Below are 19447 nucleotides of genomic sequence, written 5' to 3'. Positions count from 1 at the left end.
GCATAAATTGCTGGTATGAGTAGAGACGAGCAGCAAGCTAAAGAAAATTCACTCTAGGAAAACCCAGTGTACAGGAAAAGTTCAGATTCTAATGATGTCTAACGTACACCATTTCTCAAGGCCGCTGCCACAACTACTATGAACATTATCCTTTCTTTTCCTACTATCTTGTGTTTTACCCACCTTGTGTTTGGGGAAGCTCAAAGATTCATCCAGATGCCTATCTATGATCCTTGATAACCCTTTGAAGTCAAACAACACATACAAGAAAACTGCAAATATAGTGACAGTTTCAAGCCTGGGACAAAGATGGTCAAATAAATCTGAACGTTTCATTGATGCCTGTATAATGTCCTTGTGGGTATCTGAACAGAGAAAGTTAACAACTGAGATAGTCAAAAGTTGTAACTAAAGCCGAATAAAATTTGGTTATTAATGGCATCTAAAAATTATATTAAATCCAAAAATAACCTAGATTTATGCAAAACAAATTATTTTGCTATCTTATTTTCTTCATCAATACAGACTTTACCAAAAAATTACCATTAATTTTCCCAATTTATGTTTTTAAACATCAATTTACTTCTAATACTGATTTTATTATTGGATGATGTACAGTTGTGATAACCAACATGCTTTCAGAAATACCAATATTGGCCACTAAAGATACAGTCCTGTATCTTTTAAAAAAACGCTGCACAATGAAAGCTGAAGCTAGAAGTTCAGCAGTCTTTTCAGAATAAACCTCACTCTGGCTTAAAAATGAGAAGTTGAGTCATCTGGTACATTGATATTCTTGGCTCCTAAGCTACAGGGCATATCCTAAAGCAGTATAATTCCCCACTACCATTATTACCCCCTTTAAAAATAATTTGCTAAAGAAAATTTTGAATGATTTTGTCTACATTTAATAAATGTCTCTTTTTGATTGGTTGGAATGGATTAAAAAACACAGACATACACTACATATTTTCTACATATTAAATACTAAACATTTTCAAATAAGTCTAAGCTAGTGTTATTTAGAAGCACCACTAGAAACAACTCCTACCACCACCTATAACATACCTAAATTGAGACAAATCTCACAGGCAACTGTTTGACAAGCTATGACATCACCTCAGTAGTAGAGGGTACACACAGTGACTTCTGCTGGGTCACTACATCCATTCCCTCCTCCCTTACTACCACTCCTCTCCATCTCCAGCTCCCTCTGCCCCTCCCTTCCTCCCTCACCGCCCCCCACCCCAAACATACATTTACACACAAAACTGTTACTGCAGGTTTGGCTAGTCAGTAAAATGGACAAGTATCCAAAAAGAGAATGGTATTTACTACTACCCTCTAGAAGACATGTGCCAGCAATCACTGGCTCCTGAAGGAATTTAAAATAATACCTTTGATTTTTGTTTCTTCACCAGTTTCTTCTTCTTCTACTTCTTCAACATCATCCAAATCTTGATCAAGTTCAGACTGTTCTTTGCTATAATATTATAATATCACACCAAGGTTCAAATGTACCAATTACCCAAAAAAAAAAAAAAATTATAGAAAACTTCAGTTCATTTTCTAGGTTAATATTCCTCTTTCAAAAATATGAAGTAGGAAATCCAAAGGGTGATTCAGTTTTCTAACTTCATATGTAAACAAGGACAAATTAGAAATACTTAAAATTTCATTTAAAAGCATATGGTCTAATATAAAGTTTATACTTTAAGCTTTAAAAATGTGGTTTGATAGGTTGTGATTCAGAGGATGTAATGTCAGAAAGTATGTGCTTTCTACCCAAATCTATTGGTTTCATTCTTCCTAGTAACAGCACTCTGATTTTATATGAGATGGTAATACACCAAGCTAAAAAGTCTACATATCCCAGCCTACCTTTCAGCTAGATGTGGCTATATAACCATATTTTGGCAGTAAGGTAAAAAAAGAGAAGGAATGTAGAATTTTATATATATATAAAGCCTCCTTAATAGAATGGTAAACAGCTGGAAGCCTTTTCAATATTGCACCCTCCCTAGAACAGGGATATGATGGCTATAGCTCCAGCAGCCATGTTGGACCATGAGGCATCCTAGAGAATGGAACTCACCAGCTAAGAATAAATTAAGGAGTCTGGAAAAACAGAAGGATCCTGGATCCCTGGTGGCTGTGGAACAACTGCATCAGCCTGTACTTACTATCTTTGGACTTTCCTTTTTCTTCACTTCATAGGGGAGATGGGGAAGAACAGTAAAAGTTAAGAAGACCTGAGTCTACTTCATGCTTAGAGTAAAGCCAGGAGGATGGACATTGAAAGAGAAGGTAAAAAGTAATAACATTCTTTCCATTTCATCTTAAAAATCTAGTTTTTGAACATGAGATTACAATCAGCATTAAAATGGGGAATTAGGATATCTAACTCAACATACAGATCATCATACAATTCCTTGTGTTATTTTACATTTTAGTATGGTATTTGGTTTAGAAAATTAGTTGCTTTCATGTCTAGAAATAGCATTTGAAAAATTAATTTTCATATAGGAACAACTATAGAAAAGTTCAACTGTATTCTGCTAGAAAAATCTGTTTCTGTCAACGAAGGGGAAAAAAAACAGCCTTCCCATCAGAAACAATACAGATTATTTTGGGAATATCTTTTACTCACTATAAAGTTAAGCATAAAGATAACATGGAACAGCTCTTCCTCCAGTACCATCTTATTCAATCATTTATTGAACACCTAAAACTTAAAGCTTTAAAACAGAAGTCCACAAACTGTGTCATATGGCCAAATCCAGCCCAGTCTTATTTTTATAAATAAAGTTTTATTGGAATACAGCCACATTAATTTATGTATTGTCTCTGGCTTCTTTCACACTACAACGGCAGAGCTGAATAGCTGCAACAGAGACCTCATAGCCAAAATGCCTAAAATACTTACGATCAGGTCCTTTAAAGAAAAAGTCTGCGGACTCCTGCTTTAAAGAACAAGGATCTTCCTCTTCCTCCTACCCTCCTAAGAGCTCACAGGCATCCAATAGTAAATAATGGGGTGGGAAGGGTAGGGCAGAATCAAGCTATCACAACCAATTTACTCTTTTTTCAAAGTTTAAGACAAAATGAAGGTTAGATGGCAGACTGCACATACTCATCTGATCTTAATCCTTCCAAAATCTCCACTAAAATTATGACAAAGGGGTTTTTAAACAAATACTGAAGGACAAGGAGACAAAAAGCAGCAAATTCACTGAGAACTGAAATCAAAGTCAGCAGTGGTAGAGCTGAGAACCAGCCTAAATGCAGAATCTTAAAAAGGCCACTTCTAGAACTAGGGCTTGGGTGTGAGGGTGGATAAAATAGGGAGAACTAAGCAAAAACTAATAAACAGTTAAATCCTTCGATCCTCTTTCTCCCTCCAGCAGAACAGTTTCTCCTCTGGAAAGGGAACTGGAAGCTCAGACTAGAGGATCACAGATACATACATACTACTGACAGAATGCTGAATGCAGAGACCCCTCCCCAGCTGCCTTCTCCCAAGTTAGTTCCCAAATGTATGGAAGCCAGATCTTTACCCAAACACTCTTTACTGGGGTATGTGACCAGCCCAGAAAAAAATGCCATTCTGACAGTGGGGAGTCTCACAACAAATGTCTGCCCTGGTGAGCCCACATTAAAATTCTAAATTGAAAGCACTCCCTCCCTCCCAACACTCAAATTCTCCAATTAACTTTTAAAAAACATCCTTCAACTATGCATTTTCCCCACCCAGTCTTAAGGAGCAAACAAGTATTACCTCCTATTTGAGGAAAGCCTCCTACATGGAGACCAAAACAGTAAAGAAAAATTTAAGACCCAACAGACTATACAGGGGAAAGAACATCCAGAGAAAAGATATTACAATCCGTGAAATAAGAACAAGATGCTACAAAAATAGGAACAGAGAGCAAAGGAACGCTTGAAAACTAAAACAACAGAAAGTTAGAAACTCAATACAAGAGTTAAAAGATGAAGTTTCTTCAGCTTTGCCCAGAAAGAAGAGCAAAGAGACAAAGATGGAAACTAGGACAAAAGGTAATCACAAGAACCAGTCCAACATATAACAGAAGCTCCAGAAATAGAAAATGGGAACAAGACAATCAACAAAATAAGTCAAGAATATTCCCTAGAACTGACAGCTATCAAGTTGCCAGACTGAGAGGGTCCTCCACTGAATGCCTAACAAGAGATTTAAAAAAAAAAAAAAAAAAAAAAAAAAGACCTAACAATGTAAAAATTTCTGAACTCCAAAGCCAGAGTAGCTTCTAGAAATAGATATATATGTCTACGTTTTTAAAAAAGTGTTACATACAAATGATCAAGAATTATGACGACTTTGAACTTCAACACAGCAACACTAGAAGTAAGGTGACAATGGAGCAATGCCTTCAAAATTCTAAAGAAAAGTGATTCCCAAATTACAATTCTACACCCCAAATATCAAGCAGAAGGGTAAAATAGTCATCTTCAGTCATGCCATCTCAAAATAATTTACTTCCCTTGTACTCTTCCAAGAAGGTACTAAACCAAAGAACCAAAAAACGAAAACATGGGATATAGCAAACAGCAAATCCAAGAGAGGAGAGACAAAAGGAAACCCCAGGACGATAAAATAAATCCACAACGACAATTGTGCAACCAAGGTCAAGCAATCCACACTGGAGCAGTGTGATTCAGGAGACAATCACTTTGACAGCCATTATCACTAAAATGTCTACTGCCACTCTTCTTTTTATGCTGAAGACAGTATACATGGGAGGACTGGCCAGATTCTTATAAATACCTGAATGTGTTGCCTTTATGATAAAAGTTTCCTGCCCTCCCACCTCCATGTTCTGCTGCCTACAACAGCTGTGGATAATCATATCATAACCCCTTCATCCTGAAATGTTCTGTTTTACCTATTCCTGAGTTGGCAGACTATTGTGAAATTACAAATAGCAACAAACAGTGCAGGTCACCTCATTCTCCTTCACCATACTTCTGCAAGACATCCATCCACACTAGAACCCTGACAGATGCCAACTTCAATAAACCTAGGTTTCCAGGATGTATGACCTTGCCCAATGACTTCTCCAAAATAAGCCCTTGTAAAGACTCAGGAAAGCTGAAGCCAGTCCATGACCCAGATAGTCTCTTTTACTTTCCTACCTTGGACCCTTCAACTAACACTGCTTTTTTCTTTACACAGCTAAGTTTGTAACTGCTATTCAGATTTTCAAAAGTAAACACTGATTAAGAATTTGTAGGTGGTAAAACTCTAAAGAAAAACAAAGAAGTGAATTAGACAAAAGCCAAGATAGTACTGACACCTCTGGAGAGAAAAGAAGGATGCAATTGAAAAGGGGCACACAGGGCTTCTAAAAGTAATGATCCACTTTTAAAAACTTGTACACAAGTGTACTGTTATTCTTTAAACTCTACACATACGTTTCATACACTTTTTATCTTGTATGTATGATACTTTACAATGCAAGTAGTAAAATCTTTGAGAAATGGTAAAAATGAATTCTCCAAATATTTATGACTCATTATCGTGCTCAGCACTTCCCTAAGAATAAATACTGACAAACGGTTTACTATATTTATGACAGTGATTATGTATACTATATTTTGTCTTGAATACATTGTACCCAACTTTTAAAATAGCAGGCACTAAAGCATGTCATTACCATACATTTTCATAGTACATAATTTGTACCACTGTTAACTACATCACACGGTACAAAGTGATGCCAAATCTGAAAAAGGAACCAACTATCTGCCACTTACTTGTCGATGTCTGCCATGTTGTATGAGCGCCAAATATCTATGGAGAAAAACATCAATGTTAAAAAAAAAAAAAAAGAGCATACGACTTATTTATAACCAATAAAAATATATGAAACCAAAACCCTTTAAATGAATACCACGTTAAAACTATTCCAAGAAAAAACATGGAACATAGACACTAGTCACTGAAGTAATTTTTCAGAGGATGCTGCTTACAAGTTACTACTTGGCATTCAGAATCTATCGGGCAAGGATTTCTACAATAGCACTGTTGGTGAAAATCTAATGTATGCTAGAATCACAGGAAAGGAACAATACAAAGAGTCTTTATTCAAATTCCTTTAACAACCATGAATGGTCAATTTTTGCTTAAATTTCTGGGCTGCTTAGTACCTAACACTTGATTTTTTTTTTTTTTTTAACTTTGACAAGTTTTCACGTATATATACACCCATGAAACCATCATCAAAGTCAAGATAATGAACATATCCATCACTCTCAAAGTTTTTCCCCTGCCCTGTTAGAACACCTCCCTTCTCCCCTTCCTGCTTCCCACCCCAGGCAACTGTTGCTCTGCTGTCACTCTAGTTCATACTTTCTAGAATTTTATAGAAATGCCATCATACAGTATGTACTTTTTTTCCCCCGATTCCGGCTTCTTTCATTCAGAAAAACTATTCTGAGATTCATCTATGTTGTAGTACTTATCAAATAGTTCATTACTTTTTATTGTATAGTGGTATTCCATTGAAAACATATATTCTATTGTACGTTTAAATATTCAGCTGTTGATGGACATTTGGGTTTTCTTTTGGCAGGGGGCTATTATAAATAGAGCTGCTATGAGCATTTGTGTATAAGTCTTTGTGTGGACAACTGCTTTACTTCTCTCAAACCCACTTGATTTTTAACAGTATTAATTTTTATCAAATTCATGTTAGAAAGTCAAAATCTGCCACATGCTGTACTGTACTCATTATGCTCCCCCTGAAGATCTTTTTTTTTTTTTTAGTTTAATAATTCTTGTTATCGAATGTCAGCCCTTTAAACTATTTAATGGCAGTTTTAAAAAGCTCTGGTCCCAATCTATGTCAAGTAAACCTTCCTCATCTCCGTGAATGTACCTCACGTCACATCACTGAATACCACCATACCCCCAGCCTACCCCGGATATGCTGGCACATTGTCCATAATGTTCTTGCTTATCAAACCTGAATACTGTTAGGACTGATCAGAACATATCCTAAGTTCTTTCGCACTATAAAATTAGTATTAACTTAGAGAATACTGCTTTTAGAAAACCAAAACCTTATAAAATAGATAACTAATAAGAACCTGCTGTACAAAAAATAAATTAAGTTAAATTTTTAAAAAAATGGAAAACCAAAACTTAAGACAAAATGTGTTACACTGAGCCAGAAAAATGGCTGAATGCCATAGGTAATGCACAGATTACTTTCTTAAAAGTTAAGGTTAGAATTCCACATTAAAATCAATTTTTAATCTTTTAAAAATTAAAACCTTAGTCTTTAACTCACAAGATGCTACAAGATGTGATTCCTCATACGAACATACTTAATATGCTTTTCACTTAAAGAATTAAGTTACTGATTTTAGCAGTGAAGTGCTATCATTTGGAATAATATTGCTGATCCAATACCCACCCTTTAGACAATTTAGGAATATTTCTTCCTAATGTATCCTACTCTATTTTATACACTTTCTGTTTGCTGTAAATAATTTCTAACAGCATTGATAAATTTCTCTAGTGATGCTGGTTAATTAGCCAGCATTAACAAAACATTTAGCAAAAAATTATGAAGATACTAATTTAAAAATAAGAAAAATATTCAATCAGTCAAAGAAACACAAGCGGGATTCAGATTTGTCTATGAAATCAGAGTAAGGATTTTCTTTTAATGCAGGGAAAATTATGGTGAATATGCATTCTTAAATATGGCTAGTGTTCCTATAAACCATTACCTTTCTGGAGAGCACTTTGGCCATGGGAATAACAAAAGCCTTAAATATGTCCATCTCCAGCCTTGGTTATTCACTTATGAGAACCTACCATGAAAAAAATTAAAGGATCTAAGGGTCTGTAAATGTTTCATGCTCGCCTAATAGGTTCTTCCCAGTCCTATACATTCTTTGGCTCTCAGCTCAAAGATTTACTTCTTCAAGACAGAACAGGCTGGCATTTACTTCTTCAGAGATGCCTTCTCCAACTTGTACATCCTGGCTAAGTAAGATTTCTTGGTTGTACACACTCCTATAAAGCTGCATTTCTTTCCCTCATAGGATGTCTCAAATTTGTAATTATAAATTATCGTGATTATCTGACTAATGTCTGTCTCCCCCAACTGACCAGGCCATAAAATTCATGATTACAGGGATTATATCTGCTTTTTCCAATCACTGCATCATATCCTTCAGAGTAGTATACAAAGTAGTATACAAAAAAAAACTTAGTATTAATGTGCATACAATGGAATGCTTTGCAATAAAAAAATGAAGCAGATCTGAGTTGATATGGAAACAGCACCAAAGCAGGGGTAAAGGATGTATGGCAAAATCCAATCTGGATACATATGAATGTGCATACTCATACATGTACATACTTTCTTATGAATAAGAAATTTCTGGAAAGATACACCAGAAACCTAACAGGAGCTACCTATAAGAGAGAAAAGACTGGAAGTAAATGAGAACTTACGTTTCATTCTGCATTATTTGGTTTTCCTATACAGATACTTATTTAATAACATTTTAGAATTTGCTGGGTTGAATATACAGTGTAGTAAATTCAACAATTATCAAAAGTATGAAACAAAAAACGCCCAAAACTTCTAAATTCAAATTTTTATAACATTTTAACATGTTCACAGAAAAACGGCTACACTTCTACCCTCAGTGTCCACCTTGTGGCATTACATTTAGAATTCAAACTCTTATAATGAAATTCTTTTGATTCTTTATTACAGAGGATTCCAGATAGAACAGGATGGCATTCACTTCTTCAGAGAAGCCTTCTCCAATCTGCTCATTCTGGCTAAATCAGGTTTCTTGGTTGTATACACTTTTGTTTTTTAAAGAAAAGTATGCCTAATTTTGCAGTCAGATCATTTGGGTTGACGCCAGCTTTGCAGCAATCTAGCTCAGGCGAACAACTTCTGGCCTTATTTCATCATCTTCAAAAAGCAGGAGAAAATTTTTCCCTCATTGGATTTCTCTTATTAAGAAGCAAATTCATGTAAAAGATTCGTGTTTGACACCTAGTTAACACTCAATAAACACACACAATGTTTTTCATTCTGTCCATTTTGAATTATCCTTTACATGGGGTCAGTGTTTCTGCAAAATAATTACCTAGGATGATGGTTAAAAACAGCTTCTTTCAGTTTTGACAAATGCACAGACTGACCAGTAAATGCACCATGGTAGTATAAGATGTTAACACTAGGGGAAACTGGGTAACGGGCATATGGGATCTCCGAACTACAACTTTTCTGTAAATCTAGAATTACAAATAAATCAAAAAACTAAAAATAAAGGAGCTATTCCCATACCCAGATTCAAAACCAAGGAGTGGACGCAAAAATCTGCATTCGAAATAAGAAACCCAGCTTCTGAGGCAGGTGGTCTCAGACATTCAGATCACATTGAGAAACACAAGTTTAGGTTAACACCTACATTGATTTTTTTTTTTTTATTGTAGTCAACAACATTAAGTAAAATGAATGAGAATTTTATTTATCAGACATGAAATTGCTTTCTAAGAGTTCTGAAGAATTTCCACTCCTGGTAGTGACAAGCTAGATTATGCAGACCAACTCTACCAATGAAAACTAATTAAAAGTACAGAATAAAAAATTTGTTAAAATCTTAAAAGCATGGAAAAATGTTAGTAAGATAGTAAGAAATTACTAACCCAAAACTGAAGGCAAAACAGGAAGCAAAAGGATAAGTAGAAGGAAGCCACCTTTGCCCTGAGGGCAACTGCCAATCTCAAATTTGAACTACTGTCTGGTGAAACCAAAAGCCCTGGACTTATTCAAGGTAGGAAATCTTTATAGCAAACCTCCCAAATTAAGCAGGAACATCAAAGTGCTATATTCTCAGAGATAATAAACAGGTCCTCCTGTTCAAAAGCCCAAATTCACCTCATCTGCGTTGCACCCAAAACCTTAAGCTATGAGCTTAAAGCCATCTCAGCATTCCTAGGCACCTGTATATCCAAATGTAAATGAAAGGTGCCTTCATCCTAGACCTCAAATAATTCATAAAGCAATTTTCGAGAACAATAGGGGCCCGTCCTATGAATGGACTTGAATACTGTCAAAAAGACCACAAAGAAAAAACAATCATGCTTATTAAGTTTGAAAATACAGTGTCTGTAGCAGTACCTACAAGAAACAGTCATTTACTAAAGGTGATAGAGCAAATCTGACAAGGAACTAAACAGAACTTCTAGAAATAAAAATAACAGAAATCAAACTAAATGGGCAGGTTTAACAGTAAACCAAACACAGCTGGAGAGAGAATTAAGTGAGCTGGAAGCGAGCTTAGAAGAAATCTTCCACAGTATGGCAGAGACTAGAGGATAAAAAATACTGAAAAAGCATTTTAGGACACAATAATGTCTAAAAAAGATTCAATAGAAGTTCTAGGAGTAGAGGACAGAATGGGCAGAATATTTGAAGAATAAATAGCTAAGAATTTTCCAGAACTAATGAAAGACAAGCGCTACAAATTCCAATCAGGATAAATAAAAAACCCACACTTAGATATATGAGTGAAAATGTAAGACAATAGAGACAGAAGTCACCTCAAAAAGCACACAGAGAAAAGACTTAGACTAACTTCAAAGGCACAGAAGACTGGCGACTGTTTTCTCTTCAACAGACACCAAAAGACAACAGAACGTACTGTGTGCTCAATGTGCTGAAAATAACTAAGGATCTTAGAATATCACACCCTACCAAAACATCCTTTAAGAATGAAGGTGAGGGACTTTCCTGGTGGCAGAGTGGTTCAGATCCGCCTGCCATTTCAGGAGACACGGGTTCAAGCCCTGATCTGGGAAGATCCCGCATGCTGAGAAGCAACCAAGACCGCGTGCCAAAATTACTGAACTTGCACTCTAGAGCCCACAAGCCACAACTACTGAGCCCGTGTGCCACAACTACTGAAGCCCACACGCCTAGAGCCCGTACTCTGCAACAAGAGAAGCCACTGCAATGAGAAGCCCATGCACCACAATGAAGAGTAGCTACTGCCCCCACTCGCCGCAACTAGAGAAAGCCTGCGCTCAGCAACGAAGACCCAACGCAGCCAAAAATAAATAAATTTTAAAAGAAGAATAAAAGTTTCCTTCAATTAAAAAAAAAAAAAAAGAATGCAAGTGTAACAGGTACTTTCAGGCAAAAATATCTCCAGCACTCTCATTAATAAATGCTATTAAGTATATTCTCCAAAGGCAAGTGATCCCAAACAGAAGATCTAAAGATACAAGAAGAAATGAGAGGAAATAAGGATATCAGCATATACCTAAACAAATATTTTAAAAGACATAATATCTCCACTGTGTAGTGTTAAATTTAAATTACCATAACATTGTCAGTGGTGAGAATAAGGGGGGAGGAAATGGATTATTCTAATGTTCTTAAGTAAGCATGTTATAATTTCTAGGGTGACTCCAAAATTTCAGAAAGAGAACACGTAGCTTCCAAAGTACAAGGAACACCAAGTAAATTATACCTATTTTTACATCAACCTAAAAGAAAAACAGGTTTTGGACAAATAAAAAGTACACACACACAAAAATCAGATTTAAACCTAATCATAGTGATTACATAAGTCAACCAAAGGCTCCCTTTTAAAACTGTCAGACTAGATTTAAAAAAATCCAACTACATCCCACTCATAAGAAACACATCTGGGGCTTCCCTGGTGGCGCAGTGGTTGAGAATCTGCCTGCCAATGCAGGGGACACGGGTTCGAGCCCTGTTCTGGGAAGATCACACATGCCGCGGAGCAACTGGGCCCGTGAGCCACAACTACTGAGCCTGAGCGTCTGGAGCCTGTGCTCCACAACAAGAGAGGCTGCGACAGTGAGAGGCCCGCGCACCGCGATGAAGAGTGGCCCCCGCTGGCCACAACTGGAGAAAGCCCTCGCACAGAAACGAAGACCCAACACAGCCAAAAATAAATAAATAAAATAAAGAATTAAAAAAAAAAAAAAAAAACACATCTACAACGTAAGAATACAAAAAGCTTCAAAGTAGAATACAATCCTTAACCAAAAGGTGGTTATCACTGTTTTAAAGTTTAAAGAGATTAAAGTTTACAATAAAAGGTTCTACCCACTACCCAATCAATATATGTTATAGAAGATGTCAATGGAAAGACACAGTTCATAACATGACTGAAGGCAAATCTTAACCCAAGAACTTGAACACGAAGAAAATCTTCCATTGGAAAAAGAGGGGGAAACAAGTGATTCAATCAGATCATCATTTGATTATTCTGTGGTCTTATAATAGCTAGATGTCCAGACATCAAATGACCTACCATTCCAGTATACCTGATTCTGTTCTCCTTACTTTCAATGAGAAGGAAAGAAAGCTAATATTCATGGAGCTTACTCTATAAAAGATTATTACATGCTTTCCTCTTATTTGCAGATTAGTAAGCAACTTGCTCAGCAACACACAAGTGAAAAAACTAGGAATTAAAATCTGACTTCCAATACCCATGCCAATTCCACTATTCCAAAAGCCAAGGGGCCTCCCCTATCAGCCTACTGCTACATAGATTATATAGTAACCTATAGTTACATTCCTTTATAGAAAATGACTACTTCATGGTGAAACAGCCAATCATTAAAAACTACAAATGTTTTAGGAATTCCCTGGCGGTCCAGTGGTTGGTTACGACTCCGCACTTTTACTGCCGAGGGTGTGGGTTCAATCCTTGGTTGGAGAACTAAGATCCCACAAGACATGCGGCACAGCCAAAAATAAAAAATAAGAAAATAAGAATTAAAAAATAAAAATTTTTAAAGAATTAAAAAAAAAAAAGAACTACAAATGTTTTAAAGCAAAAGAGTTCAAGGGAACCAATAACATCCCAAGGAAAAAATTTCCCTTTACCTCAGAACTCATATCTCACTCCAAATGCATTTTAAACTAATCTGTATTTTGGACATTGCTGTTCTATTAACAATTTCGGTGGTCCAGGGGCTCAGTACTTTACTTGATTCCAGCACAACCTCACAGTTAGAACATCTCATTCTTTACGTTCACTTTTTTCACTTCAGGGATATCAAAAGTCAACCTAGAACTGACTTTTGTATTACACTCCCAAGCCAAATGAACTCCTATTTGAGAACACTATCTTCTGTTCAAGGGATCAAGGTATCATCTGACCCAACAGCAGAGAAACATACTGATTATTTTGTGAAAATTCACTCAGCATTAACAAACTAAAACAACTTATTCACATATCAGACATATGGTGGAAGAAATCTTCAGGATTGTTAAGTGCTTGAACTTTCCCTTGAAGCCCAGTGGAACCCAAGCAGAGTGCTTTTAAATTCCAAGCAGATGTGCATACAGTGCAACAGTTTAAGTCAAGGGAACTCCCTTTAAACCAATATAAAATCCTTATTATAAATCATCACTGCTCAGTTATGTAACCTTGGATAAGTTCTTTAACTGCTCTGTTACCTCAGTTTCCTCATCAAAATGTTGATACTAGCTATCTCCAGGAGCATTAAATGTGTTAATATACATGCAGAGTAAAACATTGCCTGAATAATCATTCAAGAATATTTTCTGCCTGTTGTGCTCTTCTTATGTACCCTCTTTACCTGAGAAAATAATTCAAATTAATAAACTCTTCAAAATTATAGCCTCCTTTCCCAATAAAAATCACAATATACAAAACTTCTGAGCAAGTAAAAATACATCAAACTATGTAGCAGTAAAAGGCAGAGTTGTTAACCAGAAGTGTAGAGGCCACTTTCCATGGCAAGCCCAGTAATGTGATCTAGTGGTCTGCAGTCAGAGTACTAAGCAACTTACAAGGATGAGTGAAAGCAACCGTGCTCACCTTCTAACCCCTACTCTGCCCAACAGGGAGAGAACTTACTCAGATGAAATTAGTATGAAATGGGTCTTAATGTTACCGTTTTAACAAATTCCTTCATGTAAAGAAGGTTACAGATACTACACTATCTCCCACTTTCCCCACTTTCTTTTTCTTCAGGGCACTAATCACAACTCAACACTTTCTATCTAGACAAGCAATTTGCCTGTTTGGCTCATGAAATAAGGTGTATGTCCAAACAGGAGCTAAAATATTTACTCAAAGAATCAACTAAGAACACAAGTAATTACAACATTGATTAGACTTGAGGATATGAATAGATTGATCATTAGTTTTCTAAATTGATCAGGATTCATCCCCTTTCATTAATATTTCAAATTTACAATCAAGCAGAAAATAAAGTAAGCAAAGCAGTATGTTGACATCTTCATACCTTCAAGTCAATCAGATTCTACCTTTTTTAGCCCCTTTTCCTACAAAAGGACGCTGTACTGAATACATTTTGGGGAGTTTAGAATCAGTCATCTCGAGGCAATATGGGCAAGTTGAGTAAGTAATAAAAAAAAAAAATAGCACCTGGATTAAATTAGTTCTGGTACAAGTGTTGGGTTTTTTTTTTTTTTAACCTCTAGAGGACAAGGGTGTCACATTTAGTATTAGCTTAGTAATTTTCCCTGTCAATAAGTCTTGTATCAAAAATAGGTACTTTGCAACATATACATTTTATTAAAGTTTTCAGACTGGTATGGAAGGACCAGTCTTCTTAAAAAGCAAATAGCACATTTTAGATTTGTGCCATTAACTTGAACTCAGAAAACTTCGAAAGAAGCGTGAGACTTCAGCCCCAGAAGATCACTGTAAACCTCATTTACCTCCCGTCAGCTTTAAATAAGTCATTCTAAATATAAGGTTTTTCCCTTATCCAAAGGTGTATTACTTCCTAAGTAAAGTACGTATAGAAGTAGTATTAATTAAAGCCGAGAAGAAAATAGGAACTAAATACTAATTTGCAAAGGTATTTTGATGCTACGTATTTTCAAAAATGGCAAATTTCGTTTTCCAGCTCAGCTCTCCTGAAATCAGGCAAGCAGTTTTAAGTTGTGAGCTTTTAAAACGCAGTCCTTACAGAATCATCAGACAGTGAGAGAATAAAATTGGGGCTCCTTGAGGACATCATGTGCCTGGCTCTTCCTGTACTCGGAAAACCCAGCCCTCCCCTATAGGACCTCATTACCCGTCTCCCTGCCCTGCCTCTTTTTTTGAGGGCAAAGCGGGCGCACTGACAAGGCAGCAGACTATACACTTCGCTCAGTACGTTTGCATTTACGCCGCATTCCACCCCATAATACCTCCTCCACCATAACCCCACTCATCTTAAAAACAAAACAACTGGTTAACTATCTTAGAGTGGGAACGTGAACAAAGGAACTAATTTGTAAGAAAGCAATAGAAGTCCTAGAAAAATTAAAGACACTGCAGGCCAAATCCTTTACTTCCACCTTAGAACTGTTCAGGCTTAGACTGATTAGGATCAATTCTCCCCAAATAAAAAACCCTGGTCAAGATATCCATCCTAATTCTAATTTGTACTTGAGATACACAAAAGAATCTCTTGTTAATAACAGCTAACGTAAGCGCTTTACACGTGTTAATTCTTTAAAATCCTAGCAGTGGAGGCCCTGCTTCATCATTCAGCACCTAACGTTCACACTTTCCTCCGGTACCAATAAAAAGATTAAGACCAAAGAGAAGCAGGGAAGAGATGGAAACCCATATTGGCTCACTATTCATTTTCACGTCCCACCATCTCCACAACTTTCAGTAAAGTAGGGACAACCAGACAGGGGTCTCCAATCAGGCCCCGCCGACGACCACGTGCGGAGGGAAGCCGCCGGGGGTTTCCCCTCCCAGACCCATCGCCGCCTACAGTGGGCGGGGAGCCCAGGAGCCTCGCTGCCTCCCCGCCCCCCTCCCCGCCCAGGGGCCTCGTCCCCTCACAGCCCCTCCCTCCCATCGGAATTCGCAGCCTCCGCGGTTCTTTCCATCCCCCAGCGGCCTCCCTCCGAGTATTATTTTTGAGTGAGCGGGGGCGTCGAGGCGGCGGTGGGCTACAGACCTGGGCCCGGGCCGCACCCCAGGCGCCTGCCGGTCCCTAGCGGCGCGGCCGCCGCCTCCTCCGGGCGCCCGGGCGTCGCCGCGGCCTCGCTCCCGTCCGCGCTGAGAAGCTGGTGGAGCTCAGAACCTCGGCGCAGACCAGCACGCGGGCCGCACCGACCCCCGCGCGTGTCCTGATCGGTTCCCCAGAGAAGCGCCGGCCGATCCCGCGGGCCCTCTCCGGCTGCGGGGTCGAGACTCCGCAAATGGCTCGGGCTCTGGCCTCACAGGACGGCCCCGGAGGCCCGGGCGGCCAGAGGCCCCCGCTCGCGGTTCCCCGTCCCTTCACCCCTTCCCTCCGCGCAGGCCGCCTCTACGTCCCCCCTTCCCCTTCGAGTTCCCGTCCATTACCGGTGGCTAGCACGGGGAGCCAGGCGGCCGGAGCTGCGCAGGCAGTGACTCAGGGCGGCGGCGGGAGGAGCAGAAGGCGGCGCGGCGAGCAGATGGCGCTAAAAAAGACCCGAGAGCCCGCCGCTCGCGCTCATATACAATTAGCGTCAGCACGTAGGGCCCCCTCCACCGCCCTCCCCCTGGCCTCGCCGTCTCCTAGCAACGCGAGAGGGAGGCGGGTCCAGGACAGGTTGCCTAGCAACAGAACCGTCCGTCTTCCCCCGGCGACCTCCAAACCTCCCGCGCCAAGCTTGGGTTCCTCGGGTTCCCGCCTCCGCCCCTTACTAAGCCTCCAGCCGTCTCTTTTCTACCCGCTTCGCTGGAAAGGAACTCGCAACCCCTTCTGTTCCCGGGAAGGGCCCAGGCCCGCCAGCCTCGCCCCCCGCTCACCTCGTCCCCCGCTCACCTCGTCCCCCTTGCGTGGTACTGGGAAGGGTGAGGGCAGGGGGCCAGCCACCGGGTCCCGGCTTGCTGCATCCTGACGGCGAGCGCTCCTTAGTTCCCGACGCTGTCACGGCCTAATTCCTGCAAGTCTCCGGTCCCCGGTAACCATTTTCTCTCCCCGCCCATTTTTCCCCCTCAGAACAACAGTTCTTTCCTTCTGACCACCTCGGCGGCGTCTTCTGCTGGTTTTGCTTCTCCTAACTCAGTGGGTCTCCCTGGCTTCCGGGGATGCTCTTCATTGCTACCTCTCCATCCTTTTACTAGACTTGCGATCCTTTAGGACTTTCGATGGATGAAAATAGCATGTTTGTGTATTGTCTGGATGCTTTATAATGAGGACAGTGTTGTTTCATCTTTTTGAAAAAGTAAATCCCATGTAAAGCCTCAGGGCCTGTGAAACCTCATGGCTATTTTTCAGTTGAAGCTGGATTGACTAATGTTAACTCTTAAAACAGTGGTTCTCGAAGTGTGGTCCGAGGGTCCCCAGACTCTTTCAAGGGGGCAGTCAAAAGTATTTCCATAATAATACTAAAATGTTATTTGCCTTGGCACTCTCATTCTCTCCTAAGTGTAGAGTGGAGTTTTACAGAGGCTACATGACATGTGATATGGAAACACTGAAAACAGAAGCAAATATTAGAATCCAGTCATCTGCTGTTCAACCAGACGTTAAAGAGATTTGCAAAAACATGAAACGATGCCACTCTACTCAATTTTTTTTTGTTTTGAAAAGTACTTTTCATATAAAGGTTATTTTCTGTTAAAACGAAATGAAATAACGAATGTTTAAAATGAAATAACGGGGCTTCCCTGGTGGCGCAGTGGTTGAGACTCTGCCTGCCAATGCAGGGGACACGGGTTCGAGCCCTGGTCTGGGAGGATCCCACGTGCCGCGGAGCAGCTGGGCCCGTGAGCCACAATTACTGAGCATGCGCGGCTGGAGCCTGTGCTCCGCGACAAGAGAGGCCACGACAGCGAGAGGCCCGCGCACCGCGATGAAGAGTGGCCCCCGCTTGCCACAGCTAGAGAAAGCCCTCGCACAGAAACGATGACCCAACACAGCCATAAATAAAGAAATAAAATAAATAAATAAAGCATGACACAAATTAAGCAATGTGAATACCATCAAGCTTTAAAAAAAAATGAAATAATAACTACTCCTAAAATTTCTTAATTTTAATTTCAAATATGATAATATAGGTATCTATAATACACATAAAAGTTCTTGGAGTCCTCAATTTTTAAGAATGTAAAGGGGTCCTGAGATTAAAAAGTTTGAGAACTATTCTCTCTTGTATTCCTTGAAACTTCTAACTGCTTAGAGTTATCTATTGTAATTCTCATGTTTAGCAACAACCCCTATTCCATTTTAGAGTATATGGTTTTTTTCCTCGGCACTCCCCAACCTCATTGAAATTAGTTGCCTTTCCCACTCTATGCTACAGATGACTGAGTTTATCCATTCATTTTGGTTTTTCTTATGTGATTATTTTGTTTTTCTCAACCTTCTGTCTTCATATACATCCTACTTGACAATGATGTAAGGCTAATAAGGATTACAATCACATCAATAATGACTCCTCATGAAGAATCTACAATACACAAACTAGGTAGACCAGTGCCCAAAATGTCAGTACTCTTGGCACTAATTTCAATGGAGTCCTCAAGAGCACCGCAGCCTAATCAAAGGTAAATAACGTTCTCCTCCTTTCCATACACTTTGGTGGTTTGAACGTCTGAGACCAAATTGAGAAGTTAGCCTTCATGATGGTTTCCATCCCACTCCAGGGAGCCCCACCAATTTCAGGCACTGATTCAAGGCTCCTAATTTCTTCAACCCCCACTGCCATATTTAAAGGCTTCATCATTACCAGTTTATATTCTCTCTTTCCCCTTTACTCCAGCTCCTTCCTCCAGCTTCCTCCTCCCTTTCTTTCAATTATCCTAGCCAATCTAAGGAATGAAACACGAATAAATTGCTAATAAGTCATGCCTTTTAATGTGATCTTTTGAACCACTGTTTGTAAATCTAAACCTCTACCATTTAAGACCCAGGAAGGGCAATCATTTATGCATTAATTCAACAAATATTTATATGTCAGGAACAACTTGACACACTGGAAATACAGCATTGAACAAGAAAGACATGGTTCTTAATTTTATTGAACTTGTGTTCTGGTGATGTGGGGCAAGTGATAGACAAGTAATGAAATAATCTTAGGTATTAGTGAAAGAGCTGTGGAGAAAATAAAATCACATAAAGGGGTAGAAGGTGACCGATCTGAGCATACCCTTGAGATTTTCTCATGGCTTAGACCCCTTTAGGCCCCCAAATCACACAATGTAGTTAACTCATGTAATTAATTTACAATAAATGGTGGCTCTGGTCACTGATCGTGGATCATGCTAAACTTTTCGTTAGAGTTCCTTTTTTCTTCATTCCCCATTAATTTCATTTGGTAGGTGCTTACAGCATTATAGCCCAGTGGTTTAGCAGTGTGGCTTTGAAGTCAAATAGCCCAAGTTTCATCCCTATTTCATTGTGCAATGTTAA

The 19447-nt window shown here is 39.1% G+C and overlaps 1 protein-coding gene across 8 annotated transcripts in view; it reads right to left on the bottom strand.

Moving 5' to 3' along the window:
* NAP1L1 (nucleosome assembly protein 1 like 1) overlaps positions 1–16567 on the bottom strand; it is a 32952-nt gene extending 16385 nt beyond the window's left edge. For 6 of the 8 annotated variants that reach the window (XR_014252182.1, XM_082419039.1, XM_082419040.1 and 3 more), the window contains exons 1-3: positions 16411–16567; positions 5794–5830; positions 1398–1483 (exon numbers count right to left, since the gene is read on the bottom strand). Coding sequence is in view for 7 of the 8 variants with exons in the window: in XM_082419039.1 (XP_082275165.1) it covers positions 1398–1483; positions 5794–5810 (103 nt within the window). In the remaining variant the exon portion in view is untranslated. Of the gene's footprint in view, positions 1–1397; positions 1484–5793; positions 5831–16021; positions 16151–16410 lie in introns of those variants that run through there. The other 2 variants (XM_082419044.1, XM_082419043.1) reach the window with 2 other exon arrangements.
* Positions 16568–19447: the final 2880 nt, after the last annotated feature.

Source organism: Balaenoptera physalus (genome assembly GCF_965194825.1).
Source record: "Balaenoptera physalus genome assembly, chromosome: 13".
NCBI lineage: Eukaryota > Metazoa > Chordata > Mammalia > Artiodactyla > Balaenopteridae > Balaenoptera > Balaenoptera physalus.
This window is presented reverse-complemented; position numbering and strand designations above follow the sequence as displayed.